This window comes from Dermochelys coriacea, chromosome 17 (assembly GCF_009764565.3).
Source record: "Dermochelys coriacea isolate rDerCor1 chromosome 17, rDerCor1.pri.v4, whole genome shotgun sequence".
NCBI classification, from domain to species: Eukaryota; Metazoa; Chordata; order Testudines; family Dermochelyidae; genus Dermochelys; species Dermochelys coriacea.
The window spans coordinates 23,211,164-23,227,381 of record NC_050084.1 but is presented as its reverse complement, the minus strand read 5'-3'; the positions used below and the strand labels follow the sequence as shown (position 1 = coordinate 23,227,381).

Below are 16,218 nucleotides of genomic sequence, written 5' to 3'. Positions count from 1 at the left end.
TCAGCCAATGCCAGACACAGGAAGGCCCAGCCTCTAAACCTAGCCCACCACTGTGGTTCACCCTAGGCATAAGAGAAAGGACACAGGTTATCTTTTTTATACCTGCTACATAGCAAGCCCATCTGCAGGGCTCTTCCTCTACTGTGAGCATCTCAGACAAGCTCTCCAGAGCAGAGCCCATCCTTCCCGTCTGTGGGCTGTTAACTTTTGCTTGATCAGCTGGGAGTTAGGTGTGTATCCCTATTACAGGGATAAATCATTACTCCCAGTGATCATTTTACTGTTTACTATCTGTAGGAGCAGAGAAGAAGAAACACTGCTCTTTGTATTTGACATCTGCTACCATCCACACAGACCAGAGGGGGTCAAGCAGGAAATTCTCAGAGTATATGAATAGAGAATGGGGGTAGAGTAAGTGTTTTCTGGGGAGAGGGAAGCTGATTTCAAATAAAAGTGGAAGAGGCTCCCAATAGTAGGACTTTAGGATTCTACTTTTTTTTCTGAAAGCACAGCTTAGGCCCCAGTCTGCAAATACCTAACAGCTGAGTTCAAAGGAGTTTCAATTTATATGTAAAATTCAGCACCGGCATAGTGTTTGCAGAGATTGGTGCCTGAATCGGTAGATCTGATGGCTGGACATTTCTGAAACTCACACAGACAAAGTGCTTCATAGAAACGATTGAAAAAGCCTCAGAATGTTCACTTAAGAGATTGTGCTAATCGCTTAAAACAATATATTGATTTGTTAATTTAATTAATATTAATTAGCGTTTCTTCTAATCTGGGAAACTATACTGTGCAGTTGTATACATTAAGTAATTATTGAATTTGCTTATTGAGGTATAAATTTAATATAAACCATTCATGTTGGAAATAGGTTTGTACAGGCCTCAACTGCTACATATTGTTGTTACTAAAGCACTTTAGTGCAGACCCACAGCCCTATTATTTCAGCACTATATTTATGAAGCATTGGGAGAAAAACATTAGGAATAGAGAGCTCATATGGGGAAAGTGAGGCTCAGAGGTGGTGACGGTACACAAGAGTATCATGCAGTAAGCAAGGACCTAAGAAGGGCTTGAAAAGTCTCCTGCTTGGTGATGAGTGGTGAATTTCCACTGCAGAGCACAGCAGCTTATGGCACCAATTTCTTCAGAATTCAAGCTTTTAGTAAAAGTATTTTAGGCAACATGGTTATATTCATTTTACTTCTAAATATGTAGTGAATGCAACTACTACACAGCTTTCAGAGTAGCAGCCGTGTTAGTCTGTATTCGCAAAAAGAAAAGGAGTACTTGTGGCACCTTAGAGACTAACAAATTTATTTGAGCATAAGCTTTCGTGAGCTACAGCTCACTTCATCGGATGCATTTGGTGGAAAATACAGAGGGGAGATTGATATACACACACACAGAGAACATGAAAAAATTTTATCATACACACTGTAAGGAGAGTAATCACTTTAAGATGAGCCATCACCAGCAGCGTGGGGGGGGGGAGGGAAGGAGGAAAACCTTTCATGGTGACAAGCAAGGTAGGCTATTTCCAGCAGTTAACAAGAACATCTGAGGAACAGTGGGGGGTAGGGTGGGGGGGGGAGAAATAACATGGGGAAATAGTTTTACTTTGTGTAATGACTCATCCATTCCCAGTCTCTATTCAAGCCTAAGTTAATTATATCCAGTTTGCAAATTAATTCCAATTCAGCGGTCTCTCGGAGTCTGTTTCTGAAGTTTTTTTGTTGAAGGATAGCCACCCTCAGGTCTGTAATCGAGTGACCAGAAAGATTGAAGTGTTCTCCGACTGGTTTTTGAATGTTATAATTCTTGACGTCTGATTTGTGTCCATTTATTCTTTTATGTGGAGACTGTCCAGTTTGACCAATGTACATGGCAGAGGGGCATTGCTGGCACATGATGGCATATATCACATTGGTAGATGCGCAGGTGAACGAGCCTCTGAAAATGTGGCTGATGTGATTAGGCCCAATGATGGTGTCCCCTGAATAGATATGTAGACAGAGTTGGCAACGGGCTTTGTTGCAAGGATAGGTTCCTGGATTAGTGGTTCTGTTGTGTGGTTGCTGGTGAGTATTTGCTTCAGACTGGGGGGCTGTCTGTAAGCAAGGACTGGCCTGTCTCCCAAGATCTGTGAAAGTGATGGGTCGTCCTTCAGGATAGGTTGTAGATCCTTGTTGATGCGTTGGAGAGGTTTTAGTTGGGGGCTGAAGGTGATGGCTACACAGCTGTCTTACTGAGTCTGCAGTTAGACAGCTGCAGTGCCTTTACAGATTTGCCCTGCAGCTGTAGAGTGAAATTAACACAATTTTGGTGTGTTTCAATGCTGCTATTCAAATACTGTGGGCAGCCATGAAACTATCAAGATTCATGTCTGCTTCACTCTCCTGCTGTCTGGGAAATCTCTGAGCAGATCCAAGTGTAGGCACAGGAGTTATTTATGGATGAGGAAGACCTAGACACTGTGATGATGGGTGTGGTATAGACAGACTGACAGAAGAAATGGAGATTGTTTCTCCCTCCCTCCAGCTTTGAAAGTATCTTGTCTCCTCATTGGTCATTGTGGTCAGGTGCCATCGAGGTTATCCTACCTTCTTAACCCTTTACAGGTGAAAGGATTTTTCCTCTGGCCAGGAGGGATTTTAAAGGTGGTTACCCTTCCCTTTATATTTATGACGTGCCCCCCAAATCATAGCTAGGGTGAAACACTGGCTGGGATTTCTTCCTGGAGCTCTAGGAAAAAACAGAGTTAATAAGACACATGCACCTCTAAATATACTATCAAGTATATAAAGACTAACACTATTTTCCACATCTCAAGGATGATTTTAACCAGTTGATTCTGGGAAACTTTCACGGGAGAGTGCATCAGCCACTTTGTTAGAAGCTCCTGAGATGTGTTGGATGTTGAAATCAAAATCTTGGAGAGCTAAACTCCACCGAATAAGTTTTTTGTTATTTCCCGTGGTGGTATGAAGCCACTGTAGTGCAGCATGGTCAGTTTGCAGGTGGAAACGCCGTCCCCAAACATATGGGCGTAGCTTTTCCAGAGCGTAGACAATGGCGTAACATCCTTTTTCACTGACTGACCAGTTGCTTTCCCTCTCAGACAGTTTTCTGCTGAGAAACACTACAGGGTGGAATTCTTGATCCGGTCCTTCCTGCATTAAAACTGCTCCCACACCACGCTCAGACGCATCTGTGGTTACTAGGAACGGTTTGTCAAAGTCTGTGGCCCTTAGTACAGGGTCAGATATGAGTGTCGCTTTAAGTTGGTTAAAGGCCTTCTGACACTCTTCGGTCCACTGAACAGCATTTGGCTGTTTCTTTTTGGTTAGATCTGTCAGTGGGGCGGCGATTTGCTATATTGCGGTACAAATTGTCTGTAATAACCGGCCAAGCCTAAGAAGGATTGAACCTGTTTCTTTGACTTTGGGACAGGCCACTTTTGGATAGCATCGACTTTGGCCTGTAGGGGGTTGATAGTTCCTTGATTCATCCTGGCGTCCAAGGTAAGTCACTCTGTTTAGGCCTATTTGACACTTCTTAGCCTTAACAGTTAGTCCTGCCTCCCTTATGTGCTCAAAGACTTTTTGTAGATGTTCCAGGTGTTCTGCCCAGGAATCCAAAAATATGGCCACATCGTCAAGGTAAGCAACTGCATATTCTCCTAATCCCGCTAGGAGACCATCTACAAGTCTTTGGAAGGTGGCGGGTGCATTCCGCAGCCCGAAAGGGAGTACATTAAATTCATACAGCCCGACGTGTGTGGTGAAGGCTGACCTTTCCTTGGCGGATTCATCTAGCGGTACCTGCCAGTACCCCTTGGTTAAGTCCAAGGTAGAGATGAACTGGGCCCGTCCCAGTTTCTCTAATAGTTCATCTGTGTGTGGCATTGGATAGTTGTCTGTGCGAGTTACAGCATTTAGTTTACGGTAGTCCATGCAAAAACGTATCTTCCCCATCTGGTTTGGGAACTAGAACCACTGGAGATGCCCATGCACTGTCAGGGGGCGGATTACACCCGTCTACAACATATTCTGGATCTCGTTCTATAGCAGTTTTAGCTTGAGGAGACACCCGGTAAGGTTGGACTTTAATTGGGTGACCATTACCTGTGTCAATGGAGTGGTATGCTTGTTCAGTCAGCCCTGGGGTAGCTGAGAACATCGGCGCATAGTTAGTGCACAGCTCCTGGATCTGCTGTCGCCGCATACACCCGAGGGTCATGGAGAGGTTCACCTCTTCCACGCCACCAGCACTTTTCCCTTCATAGTAGACACCTTCAGGCCACTCAGCGTCATCTCCTCCCTGGGCTGTAAACTGACAAACTTTTAATTCTCTGGAATAAAAGGGCTTTAGAGAATTAATATGGTATACCTTAGGCTTTTGGTTGGAGGTGGGGAATGCTATGAGGTAATTAACAGCTTCTAGGTGCTCCTGGACTGTGAATGGCCCTTCCTACGACGCTTCCATTTTATGGGCCTGGAGCGCCTTTAAGACCATAACCTGGGCTCCTACTTTGAAGGAATGCTCTCTGGCATGTTTATCGTACCAGGATTTTTGCTCTTTTTGAGCATCCTTTAGGTTTTCTTTAGCAAGGGCTAGAGAGGTTCGGAGGGTGTTTTGTAGGTTGGTTACAAAATCCAGAATGTTAGTTCCTGGAGAAGGTGTAAACCCCTCCTATTGCTGCTTCACCAACTGTAATGGCCCCTTAACCTCACGGCCATATACAAGTTCAAATGGTGAAAACCCTAAACTGGGATGTGGTACAGCTCTGTAGGCAAAGAGCAACTGCTGCAACACTAGGTCCCAATCATTGGAGTGCTCATTTACGAATTTATGTATCATGGCCCCTAAAGTTCCATTAAACTTCTCCACCAGGCCATTTGTTTGATGATGGTAAGGAGTGGCAACCAAGTGATTTACCCCATGAGCTTCCCAAAGGCTTTCCATAGTTCCTGCCAGGAAATTAGTTCCTGCATCTGTGAGGGCCAACCTACCCTGGCAAAAATGGCTGCTAGTGCCCGGCACACACTTTTAGCCCTGGTGTTGCTTAGAGCTACTGCTTCCGGCCATCGGGTGGCAAAATCCATGAAAGTCAGTATGTACTGCTTTCCTCTGGGTGTCTTTTTCAGAAAAGGACCCAGAATATCCACAGCTACTTGCTGAAATGGAACTTCAATAATGGGGAGTGGCTGGAGAGGGACTTTCACCTGGTCTTGGGGTTTTCCCACTTTTTGACCGGTCACAAGACCGGGTATAGGTAGAAACATCCTTGCCCATTTCCTCCCATTGGAATGACCTCCCCAACCGGTCTTTGGTCCTGTTCACCCCAGCATGGCCACTAGGATGATCGTGGGCTAAGCTCAAGAGCTTGACCCGGTACTTAGTTGGAACTACTAACTATCTCTGAGGATGCCAGTCTTCCTGGTGTCCACCAGAAAGAGTTTCCTTGTATAAGAGTCCTCTTTCTACAACAAACCGGGATCAATTAGAAGAGCTGAGAGGCGGTGGGTTGCTCCGTGCCGCCGTCCAAGCTCTCTGGAGGCTTTCATCTACTTCCTGTTCAGCCTGGAACTGTTCCCTTGATGCTGGAGGCATCAGTTCCTCATTGGGTTGTGGATCTATGCTTGGTCCCTCTGGAAGTGATGTAGAGGATGCGGCTGTTTCCGTTGACTGTGAACCGCTCTCCACTGGTGCACTAGGTTAGGGTTCAGGCTCCAGCTGAGTTTCTTGTGTAGTGTTATCGGCTGCTGCCAGTTCAGGTTTGGTGGGGCCCTCTGGGGTTGGGGTTGCAAGTACTGGATTCAGTGCTGGTAATGGGTCTAGTGGTGGTTATTCCGCCGGTTCAGTTCTGGGACTGGCTCCGTCTGGGTTTCTGGGCCTGGATCCACTACTGCTGTTGCAGACATTGGCCTGGGGTCCGGGTCCATCACCTCTGACTGGGTCCTGGTAGGAGTTTCCAGAACAGCCCTAGGCATGATGGCTGGTTTATTCTGGCTGCGGGTGACCATTCCCACCCTCTTGACTTTCTTCACATGATTGGCCAAGTCTTCCCCCAACAGCATGGGGATGGGATAATCATCATAAACTGCAAAAGTCCACGTTCCTGACCAGCCCTTGTACTGGACAGGCAACTTGGCTATAGGCAAATTGAAAGAGTTGGACTTGAAGGGTTGAATCGTCACTTGGATCTTTGGGTTGATTAAATTGGGGTCAACTAAGGAAGCATGGATAGCCGACACATGCTCCGGTGTCCCTCCATGCAGTGACCTTCTTCCCGCTCACACTCACAGTTTCCCTCCACTCCAAGGGTATCTGGGAGGTATCTGGGCCTGAGGACCTCTGGGGTGATTCAGGTGTAATGAACTGTAATCTGTTGGGGTTCTTGGGGCAGTTTGCCTTCACATGCCCCGGCTCGTTACATTTAAAACATCGTCTAGCTGATGGGTCACTGGGATGAGGTGGGTTGCTGGAGAATGGTGTGGCAGGATGATAAGGTAGCTGGAGGGTTCCTTGGGGGGTAGGTGGGGCCTTGGGCGGCCCCCAGTAGTAGGTTGTGGTCTGAGGTTGTCCCTTTTGGTATCTGCTCCAACTGTGACCAGTTTTTTTCCTCTCTGCCACCTCCACCCATTTGGCTCCAATCTCCCCTGCCTCAATTACAGTTTTGGGCTTCTCATCTAGGATGTATCTGTTTCCTCAGAAACACCCCTAAGAATTGCTCCATTTGCATTAGGAAGTGCAAATCTTCTGGAGATTTAACACTTGCTCCTGATATCCAGGCATCCCAATGTTTCACAATGTGGTAGGCATGTCGGGTAAATGACACATCTGGTTTTCACCTTAGGGGTCTGAACCGCCGACGGAAATGCTCAGGGGTTAGCCCCATTCTGACTCTCGCCTCGGTTTTAAACAGTTCATACTGGTTCATGCGTTCCCTAGGCATTTCAGCCGCCACCTCAGCTAAGAGTCCACTGAGCTGTGACCTCAGCTCTACCATGTATTGGTCTGTAGAGATGCTGTACCCAAGGCAGGCTCTTTCGAAGTTGTCTAAGAAGGCCTCAGTATCATCGCCTGCCTTGTAGGTGGGGAACTTTCTGGGATGGGAAGTGGTACCTGGAGAAGGATTGCTAGGGTTTGTTGGTATATTCTGTTGAGCCTTTGCCTTCTCCATCTCCAGTGCATGCTTCCTCTCTCTTTCCTTCTCCTCCAGTTCTTTGGCCCTTGCCAAAGTTCTTTGGCCCTTGCCTCCAGTTCTCTCCGCAGGAGTTCTATCTGATTTTCATGTTCCTTTTGTTTTTCCTCAGCCTCAAGTCTGGCTAATTCCAGCTTTTGTTGAACCGTGGAGTCTGTCATCCTAACCTCTCTGTTTTTAACTAGCTTTACACCCGAGAGTTAGACAGAAAACCAAAGCAAAAAAAAACCCCAAAACTTGGCTTGTAAAATCAGGATGGTAAATACCTTACAGGGTAATTAGATTCAAAACATAGAGAATCCCTCTAGGCAAAACCTTAAGTTATAAGAAAGACACAAAGACAAGAATATTCATTCTATTCAGCACAGTCTAATTTCTCAGCCATTTAAAGAAATCATAATCTAACGCATATCTAGCTAGATTACTTACTAAGTTCTAAGACTCCATTCCTGTTCAGTCCCCGGCAAAAGCATCACACAGACAGACAGACCCTTTGTTTCTCCCTCCCTCCAGCTTTGAAAGTATCTTGTCTCCTCATTGGTCATTGTGGTCAGGTGCCATCGAGGTTATCCTAATTTCTTAGCCCTTTATAGGTGAAAGGATTTTTCCTCTGGCCAGGAGGGATTTTAAAGTTGTTTACCCTTCCCTTTATATGTATGACACATCCCTTTTTCCGGCACCTCCAAAACCTTCTCCTCAGGTTCTGGCTGCCCTTTTCTGTGCACCTCCTGATCTACGCACACCCCATCTGTGGTTCCACGAAGTTGTGAGACCTCCTCGTCAAACTCCTCCTGGCACTGGCCAAGTGGCTGTCCACTGTACCAGGAGGAGAACGCTGGATGGGGAGTGCTCTGTGACTGTGGGGTCTATTTCTGCTTCTCCCTTCAATCCTCATCTGGGCAGAGTTCCACTGGGCTGCATCCACAGGCTCTGTGGATGCCTTCAAGAAGCAGTGGGCGCTGTCTGGGCCTCTGTGGCTCCCTGATTTTGACCATATGGTCCCACTCCCATCCGTTTTTCATTATTTGTCCCCTTAACTCATCTGGGCTCTGGTTTTGGTAGCTCCTCCCCTTAGGCTGGGTGGAGGGGCCTTTAGATGTGGGCAGACATAAGATGCTCAATGGGTGAAGACAGTGGCAAAACTCCTATACACTTAAATAGGGCCAGAATTTCACCCTTAATATACAGAGGTGGCTACAAAAGATGGAGAAGGGTCCAGGGATGGCACTTTCCCAGCTGCTGGGGATGGCAGAGGTTTCAGGCTTCTTACCAGGGACTTGTCCCTTGCCCTCTCTAGAGGTGCCCTCTCACCGCTTCTTTCATATCTACCTTGGACTGTAGATTTAGTCCTCTGACTACTAGGTGTATTTTTATGTCCTGGAGCCAAGAATGTGCATCTGTTACCAATTGTAGCTTCCCAGAGCAGTTCCTACAGATAGTTTAACCATCCTCTGCTTCTATGTGTAGTATACTACTGGTGTAATCAGACTGTACTCACCAGCTCAGAAATAAGATTTCTGTTGCTTCACTGCTGTTGTGATCTTTTTGCCACTGTTCATTTAGTCAGAGCTGTAGCCTCTCTCTCCTTATTTTTGTGTTTCTTAGCTGGACACTGCAAGTGAAATGGAAGAACTGGATGTTGATAGCATCTTTTTGATTCCAGCGTCAGAGAGCCAAGGCCCTGCAAAACTCCAGGTCTTCCTAACTCGTTACAGGTACTGAACTACACACAAGGGCCTTTGTGTAAAGGGAAGGAAGAATTGAGGGGACTTTTGGCTACAGGGTTGATCTGTGGAGCAGACTATCCCATAATTGTCCACTTTGGGGTTTCTTGCTCCTTTTTATGAGCATCTAGCACTATCCACTGTTGGAGATGAGATACTGGAGTAGATGAAGCATGCCTCTGATACAGTTTGGAAATACCCATAGTGCTAAGGATCTATACAAACAAAAATAATAGTTGCATATGTCAAAACGTAGCAAACTCACAAGTTGTATAACCAGCAGGGCTGGCTGAAAATTTTCCTTTGAAACTGTTTTGTTTATGAAAATTGGGGTTTTGGTTATGCATTTTTTTTGTGAAAGTGCCTTCTTTCTGGGGAAAATGTCACATTTTCATCAAAGAACCATCAAAGCTGAAAAGTTTGCAGTTGCAAAACTAAAACTTACAGTTTTTGACCAAAAGCATTCTGGTTTTGGCTGAAGTTTCGGTTTCAATTTTTTTTTCAGCAAAAATTCAAAATTTTCTACAGAATAAACCCCCATTTTCTGGTCAGCTCTGATAATGATTGTGAACGTTAATTCTGATACCCAAGACAGTTTTGGGCAAACATATGTACCCATTTACTGTTCAGGATATGCAACTACAGTTTTAAAGACATAACATCCTCTTAGCTGCAAATGGCCTGGGACAATTACTTGCTCACCATGAATAGATCCAATGTGTACCATGAGATCTGAGCCCTGGGCCAGTAGGGAGCCCATGGACTCAGAGTTTGGGTCCAAGGATCCAGGAAGCAGCTGTGCTTTAGCCTTCCTCAGAATCACTGGCTACTCCCAGAGGCAGGATACCAGCCTCAGTTGTCCAGTGAGCTGATGTAGTGTGACCAGTGGAAGCTGCTGTACAAAGTACATTTTATTGTTACATGTGTTTCAGCTATAATCCTTTTGATGGTCCTAATGAGAACCCTGAGTCAGAGCTCCCACTGACTGCTGGAGAGTATATTTACATCTATGGAGACATGGACGAGGATGGCTTCTTTGAAGGTGGGTTTGATGGAATGAGATGTGACTGGCATCATGAAAAAACAGAGAGGCACTTAATGATTTTACAGCTATAAGGAAACAAAAGATCATAAGGTCAAAGTGGGCAGCAGCATAAGTGAGTGCAGCTCTCATGACTTAATGGGGAATGCATTTACTTACGCCAGGGTTGAATTAAGATCCAAGGGTGAAATCCTGGCCCCATTGAAATTAGTTGGAGTTTTGCCATTGGCTTCATTGGAGCCTGGACTTCACCCATAGTATTTTACCTGAACTCTTTCTGACTCCTTAACAATAGGCATCACACACTTCTCTCAAAGAGTTGACAGCTGGTAATGCCATGATGCACCCACTGGTGCCAAGGGTTTAAGACATTGCCTTGCACTTATCCTGGGCAAATAGCTCCCAATACACTCGTTACAGCTCTGGTGTTGCATGACATAGCCCTACCCCCTATGGTGTTTGGCATTCTCTACGAACTCAGGAATAGAGCTGAGCAACTGCTAGATGTTTCAGTTCAGGGACTGAATCAAAGCATCCAAAAAAAGCCGGTTGGATTTGAACCAAAACAACATTTAAATTTTGTTTTTATTGAATTGAAAACCAAAAAAATTGTTTTGAATCCCAAAAATGTTTTGAGTTGACTATTGTTCATGTTTTTGATTAGTTTCAAGTCAACCAAAACATTTTCAATCGACTCGAAACAAAATTTATTTCCATTTTAAAGTGTTTTTTTTAATCCTTATTTGTGTGTTTTTCATCAGGGTTCTGAGAACTCTCTCTTCTAAATCATACCAAAGAGTGATGCTAACACTGATGATTGTGGCTCCCACTAGACCCCTCCATGTCAATATGTTGGTGTTTACATTTGCCCTTTGTCAGTGGTCTTTTAGACAGATTTATATCCTCTGTATATTCATTGTGGCAGAGCTCCGACCTTGTCCCTGTGGGTCCCACGCTTCCAGGCAGTTTATGCTAGCTTCAGAGGCTCACTGCAACCCTCCACGTAGTTCTCCTCTCTCTAGGCCAGGGACACAGTCTACTGAGCCCTTTTCATCATAAGCCAGCAAGGAGGTTGGTGAGAGAACTCCCACAGTCTCTGTTGCTCCTACGGCCTCAATACCAAAACAGTTTAGCCTCCTGTCCTTACAGGGACCTGTTTTCCCCTCCCAGGAGGTGTTTCTGTAGTGGTGGGTTTGGGGGAACCTGGGCCCGCCCTCTACTCCGGGTTCTGGCCCAGGGATCCTAATGGTAGCAGCTGTTGGCAGCCAACCTTTCACTGCTACATTTCCGTGGGCCACTTCCCCACAGCTCTCCTGCTTCTCCCTTACCTTAGGGCTCCCTTACCAATGACTGGTGTCTTCATTAACCAGCCCTTCAGCCGCACTTCCTCTCCCCTGGCTCCTCTCTGCCAGACTGGAGTGAGCCCTTTTATAATATCAGAGGGGCCTTAATTAGAGTCAGATGGTCACATTAGCTTAATGGCTTCACCTGACTCTTTACAGGTTAATTGGAGTCAGAGGTTCTCATTAGCCTGGAGCAGCCCCTGCTCTGGTCAGTCAGGGAACAGAAAACTGTTAATCCAGTGGCCAATATATCTGCCTTCTGCTACTCTGCTGTACCCAACTGGCCTGGGTCTATCACATAATGCAAGCCAATTTGAAAGAAATTTTCAGCGTTAAAGGAATAAGTGATTCAGTTCTTCATCCAGTGCTAGCTCATGTCCATTCCAATGTAGGTGTGCGCACGCCGCATGCACCATCGCTGGAAAGTTTTTCCCCCAATGGGATCCATAGGGTCAGCTCTTGTGCCCCCTGGATTGGCACCTTCATGGCGTGGTATATAGGAATATGCCACCCTGCCGCCCCATCAGTTCCTTCTTGTCGTCTTTGGGGGATCACTGGAACACTGTTTGCAGTGCTACTCCTCAGTAGACTTTTGTTCTGTAAATAGTTAGAATTAGAATAAGTTAGCACATAGTCAAGTAGCCTAGTGTAGTTAGAAGTGCTCCCCATCCTGCGGGGCTAGCCCACCTTGGGCTCCTGGGGTATACCTCGGTCCCAGGGTTTCAAACAGAATGCAGGGTGGCACAAACCGATGCCGGTGAATGATCTGCAGGATACTTGTCTGAAGTACCTGGGAGAGGGCCATATGCAAGATTGATGCCAGATGTGTAAGAACTTTAAACTGAGGACAAAAAAGGAGAGGGACAATAGACTTAGATTCCTCCTCATGGAGGTAACACTTAGTCCCTCCTCGGAGCCACAGGCAGAATCGGCACCAAGTACCTTGGTATCTGTCGGAAGTGCCCCGGCCTCCCTGAGAGAGGTACAGAGTGACTCCACATCCCTGGCACCAATGAAAGTCTCTGCTCCCCAGTCTCACATTGTTTTTCCGATGTGCAAGAAGTCAGCGCCAACTCTGTCCTCCCGGCACTGCTCCCCATCACCAGTGCTGAAGAAGAGATAGAAGAAGTCGGACCAGGGGCGCTCTGACCCCAAGGCCACAGAAAGAGTGCAACCTGTGCCGGGTCACTCTGAGGTATGGGAAGGGGACCATTGAGTCTGATACCGGTGGACTCCCTGCTTAAAGAGAGCCACCAAGGTGATACAGCCCTGGCTCTACCATTGATGCTGGAGGCTTTTGAGGTGGCCAGGAGCCTCCTTGCTCTCCCAGTACCGCCATCCCCCTCAGGTCATGGACTGTTGATGACAGCTCCAGCACCGTGGGATGCCTCAACATTGAATCAGATGCCACTAAAGGGCAAGCCAGCAATGATGGTGTGGCACCACCATTCATTGAGCTCTCCCACACTCCACTGCTCCTTGTCACACCAACACTCCTTATCGCAGCACCACTCTCCATCATGGCACTGGTCCCTATCTCAGCACTGCTTCACTGTGATCACCCAGGAGTGGGTCCTTGGGCTGTGAATTGGAGGCAGAATCATACACCAGAGGGGAAGGTACCAGGCTGACCATAGACACCCAGCAGCTATGGCACAAAGACACATACTGATAGCATGGTCATCGACACAATGGTAAATGCCAATGCAGTGGCCAATGTACCCTTGGGTGATCCATCCCTTGCAAGATTTCCACTCCGGATGCTCTTGGCACCACTGGAGGTGAGAGCGCCTCTCCCTTCCCCATCTGAAAAGGGTTTGATCCATCATGCTGAGGTTGGCACCAGGACACAGGGCAACAGAGGAGGTAGAAGGTCCAGTTCTGGTACAAGCTTCATTGTCCTCCTCCCCAGACGAGGCAGTGGCGGGGATAACCATGGTGCCCACGCACTACATTGCAACACATAGAACTTGGGAATACAGGCTGAGGAAATCTCTGAGTCAGCCCATGCCCTGATGGACATATTAGTGCCCTTTAAAGTGCCCTTTAAAGGGTGGCCCTGCCTTTAGATGATGTCATCTTGCAGCCCGTAAAGACTCTGTGGCAGACTCCTGCTTCCCTCCAGCCCACAGCTAAGTGGAGGGAAAGGAAATATTTTTTGCCCCCTAAGGGATATGAGGATCTTTATACTCACCCTTCACCGGGCTCGCTGGTTGTCATGGCAGCTAACGAAACGGAGAAACGGGCAATAAGGGCTATCGCCTAATGCGAAAGAGGCCAAGAAGCTGGACTTAAGGGGCAGGAAGGTATACTCAACGCGGGCCTCCATCTGAGAATAGCCAACCATCAAGCCCTCTTGGGCCGTTATGATTTTATTTTCTGGTCGGCCATGACATAATTTAAGTCCGTACCTTCGGAGTCCCGGACTAAATTCTTGGCCCTTGTAGAGGAGGGTAACATGGTGACCAAAGCATCTCTCCAAGCTGCCTTGGACTTGGCAGCCTGATTCATGGCCTCAGCAGTGGTCATGAGGCGGAGCTCCTGGCTTTAGTCCTCAGGAACATCCTATGAAGTCCAACAGACTATTCAGTACCTACCCTTTGAAGGGAACTCCCTTTTCTTGGAGCAGACTGATGCTAAGCTCCATAGGCTAAAGTACTGAAGGGCTATTTTAAAATCCTTGGGTCTCCACACCCCAGCCCCAGCTCAGAAATGCTATAAACCCCAACCTATGGGCCATCTCTATCCTCCAAGGCATCCTCAGCAGAGACAAGATTATAGACACAGGAGGAATAAGAAGGAGGAGGGCTACATCTCACTCATCATCGGCCCCCACATCTGCTCCCTGAAGACACTCAAAGGGACTGAAGCAGACCTTCTTGGGGGCACCTGCGGACAGCATACCAGGATAGTGCCTGGATCTTATCTCCCCTGTTTGTTGACCAGTTGTCCCTCTTCTACCAAACGTGGACCCACATTACCTTGGACCGTTGGGTATTGCTCATGGTGGAAGTGGGATATACCCTGCAATTCAGTTGTTTCCCTTCCTGTCCCTTTTGAGGGACCCTTCTCATGAGAGACTTCTTGCCCAGGAGATGCAGCCACTCCTAAGGGCGGGAGCTGTGGAGGAGGTTCCTCTGGAGTTAAGAGGCAAGGGGTTTTACTCACGTTACTTCCTAATCCCGAAAGCCAACGGCGACCTCAGACCCATCCTGGATCTGTGAAACCTCAACAAATTAATGAAAAAGCTGAAGTTCCGCAAGATCTCCCTGGCCTCTGTTGTCCCCTCCCTGGATCCAGGGGATTGGTACACTACCCTTGACTTAAAGGACATGTATTTTCACACAGCCATCTTCCCAGGTCACAAGATGTACCTCTGATTCGTGGTAAACTAGAAACATTATCAGTTCACCGTTCAATCCTTTGGTCTGTTGGCAGCCCAACAGATGTTCATGAACTGCATGGGAGTCGTGGCATCCTTCCTCAGGAGGTAAGGGGTGAAAGTATATCCATACCTGGATGACTGGCTGATCTAAGGTCGATTGAGAGATCAGGTGAAGGTGCATGTAGAGCAGATACAGTCAATCTTCCAGAATCTGGAGCTGTTGATAAATATGCAAAAGTAAACTTTTTTGCCAGTTCAGAGAATAGAGTTCATAGGGGCAGTTCTGGACTCGATCCAGGACAGAGCCTTCCTCCCAGAAAGCTAATTTAGAGCCATTGAATCTCTCATAAACGGTTTGAGAGATTTCCCCATCACCATAGCAGGAAACTGCTTAAAGTTTCTGGGGCACATGGCGTCTTGTACCTGTGTGGTGCAACATGTGTGACTCTGTCTGTGGCCCCTCCCATTATGGTGGGCATCGGTGTCCATAGTGGATCGACATCCTCTGGACAAGGTGATCATACTTCTGTCACTGGTAATTTTGGCCCTTTGGTGGTTGCTGGATCAGAACCCAGGCATCCCCTTTTCAAGGCCCACCCCTTCAATGTCCCTAGTCACAGATGCATCAGAGATGGGCTGCGGCAGCGCATCTTACATATCAGTGTGATAGAGCTAAAGGCGGGTTTCAGAGTAGCAGCTGTGTTAGTCTGTATTCGCAAAAAGAAAAGGAGTACTTGTGGCACCTTAGAGACTAACAAATTTATTAGAGCATAAGCTTTCGTGAGCTACAGCTCACTTCATCGGTTTGCTTAGCCTGCCAGGCGCTCCCACCCCACTTCGAGGGCAAGTGCATCTCAGTCCGCACAGACAACACAACAACGTTTTACACAAACAAGCAAGGGAGAGCCAGCTCCTCCCCCCTTTGCCAGGAAGCGTTGAGCCTATGGGACTTTTGTCATAGCCCACTCCATTCACCTGGAAGCCTCCTACATACCAGGGTCACAGAAGAGGCTGGCAGACCACCTCAGCAGATCCTTTTCCAACCATCACGAGTGATCTATTCATCCATTTAAGCATCGTCTTAAATGCTATTGTCCCACAAGCGGGGGTTTCCCCAGTGGACCTAGTCACCATGAGGCACAACGGAAAGTGCCCTCAGTTCTGCTCCTTCCTGGGGCACAGTCCGGGCTCGCTCACAGATGCCTTTCTCCTTCCTTGGAAGGGGAGGCTCTTTTACGTGTTCCCTCCGACTCCTCTTATACACAAGGTTCTGCTCAGGGTCAGAAGGGACAAAACGTGATTAACCCTGCTGGAACTCTCGGTGGACACACCAATCAGCCTAGACTTGATTCATAGATTCATAGATGCTAAGGTCAGAAGGGACCATTCTGATCATCTACTCTGACCTCCTGCACAACGCAGGCCACAGAATCTCACCCACCCACTCCTACGAAAAACCTCACCTATGATCTCTTGGGACCACAGCCACCTACTCTACCTGAACCTTG

At 47.2% G+C, this 16,218-nt stretch overlaps 1 protein-coding gene across 17 annotated transcripts in view; it reads left to right on the top strand.

Annotated features, from left to right (window-relative positions):
• Positions 1–16,218, top strand: part of TSPOAP1 (TSPO associated protein 1) — a 231,749-nt gene that overhangs the window by 136,424 nt on the left and 79,107 nt on the right. For all 17 annotated transcript variants that reach the window (XM_038375869.2, XM_038375875.2, XM_043499391.1 and 14 more), the window contains 2 exons: positions 8,822–8,931; positions 9,873–9,982. In XM_038375869.2, coding sequence (XP_038231797.1) covers positions 8,822–8,931; positions 9,873–9,982 — 220 coding nt within the window. The remainder of the gene's footprint in view (positions 1–8,821; positions 8,932–9,872; positions 9,983–16,218) is intronic.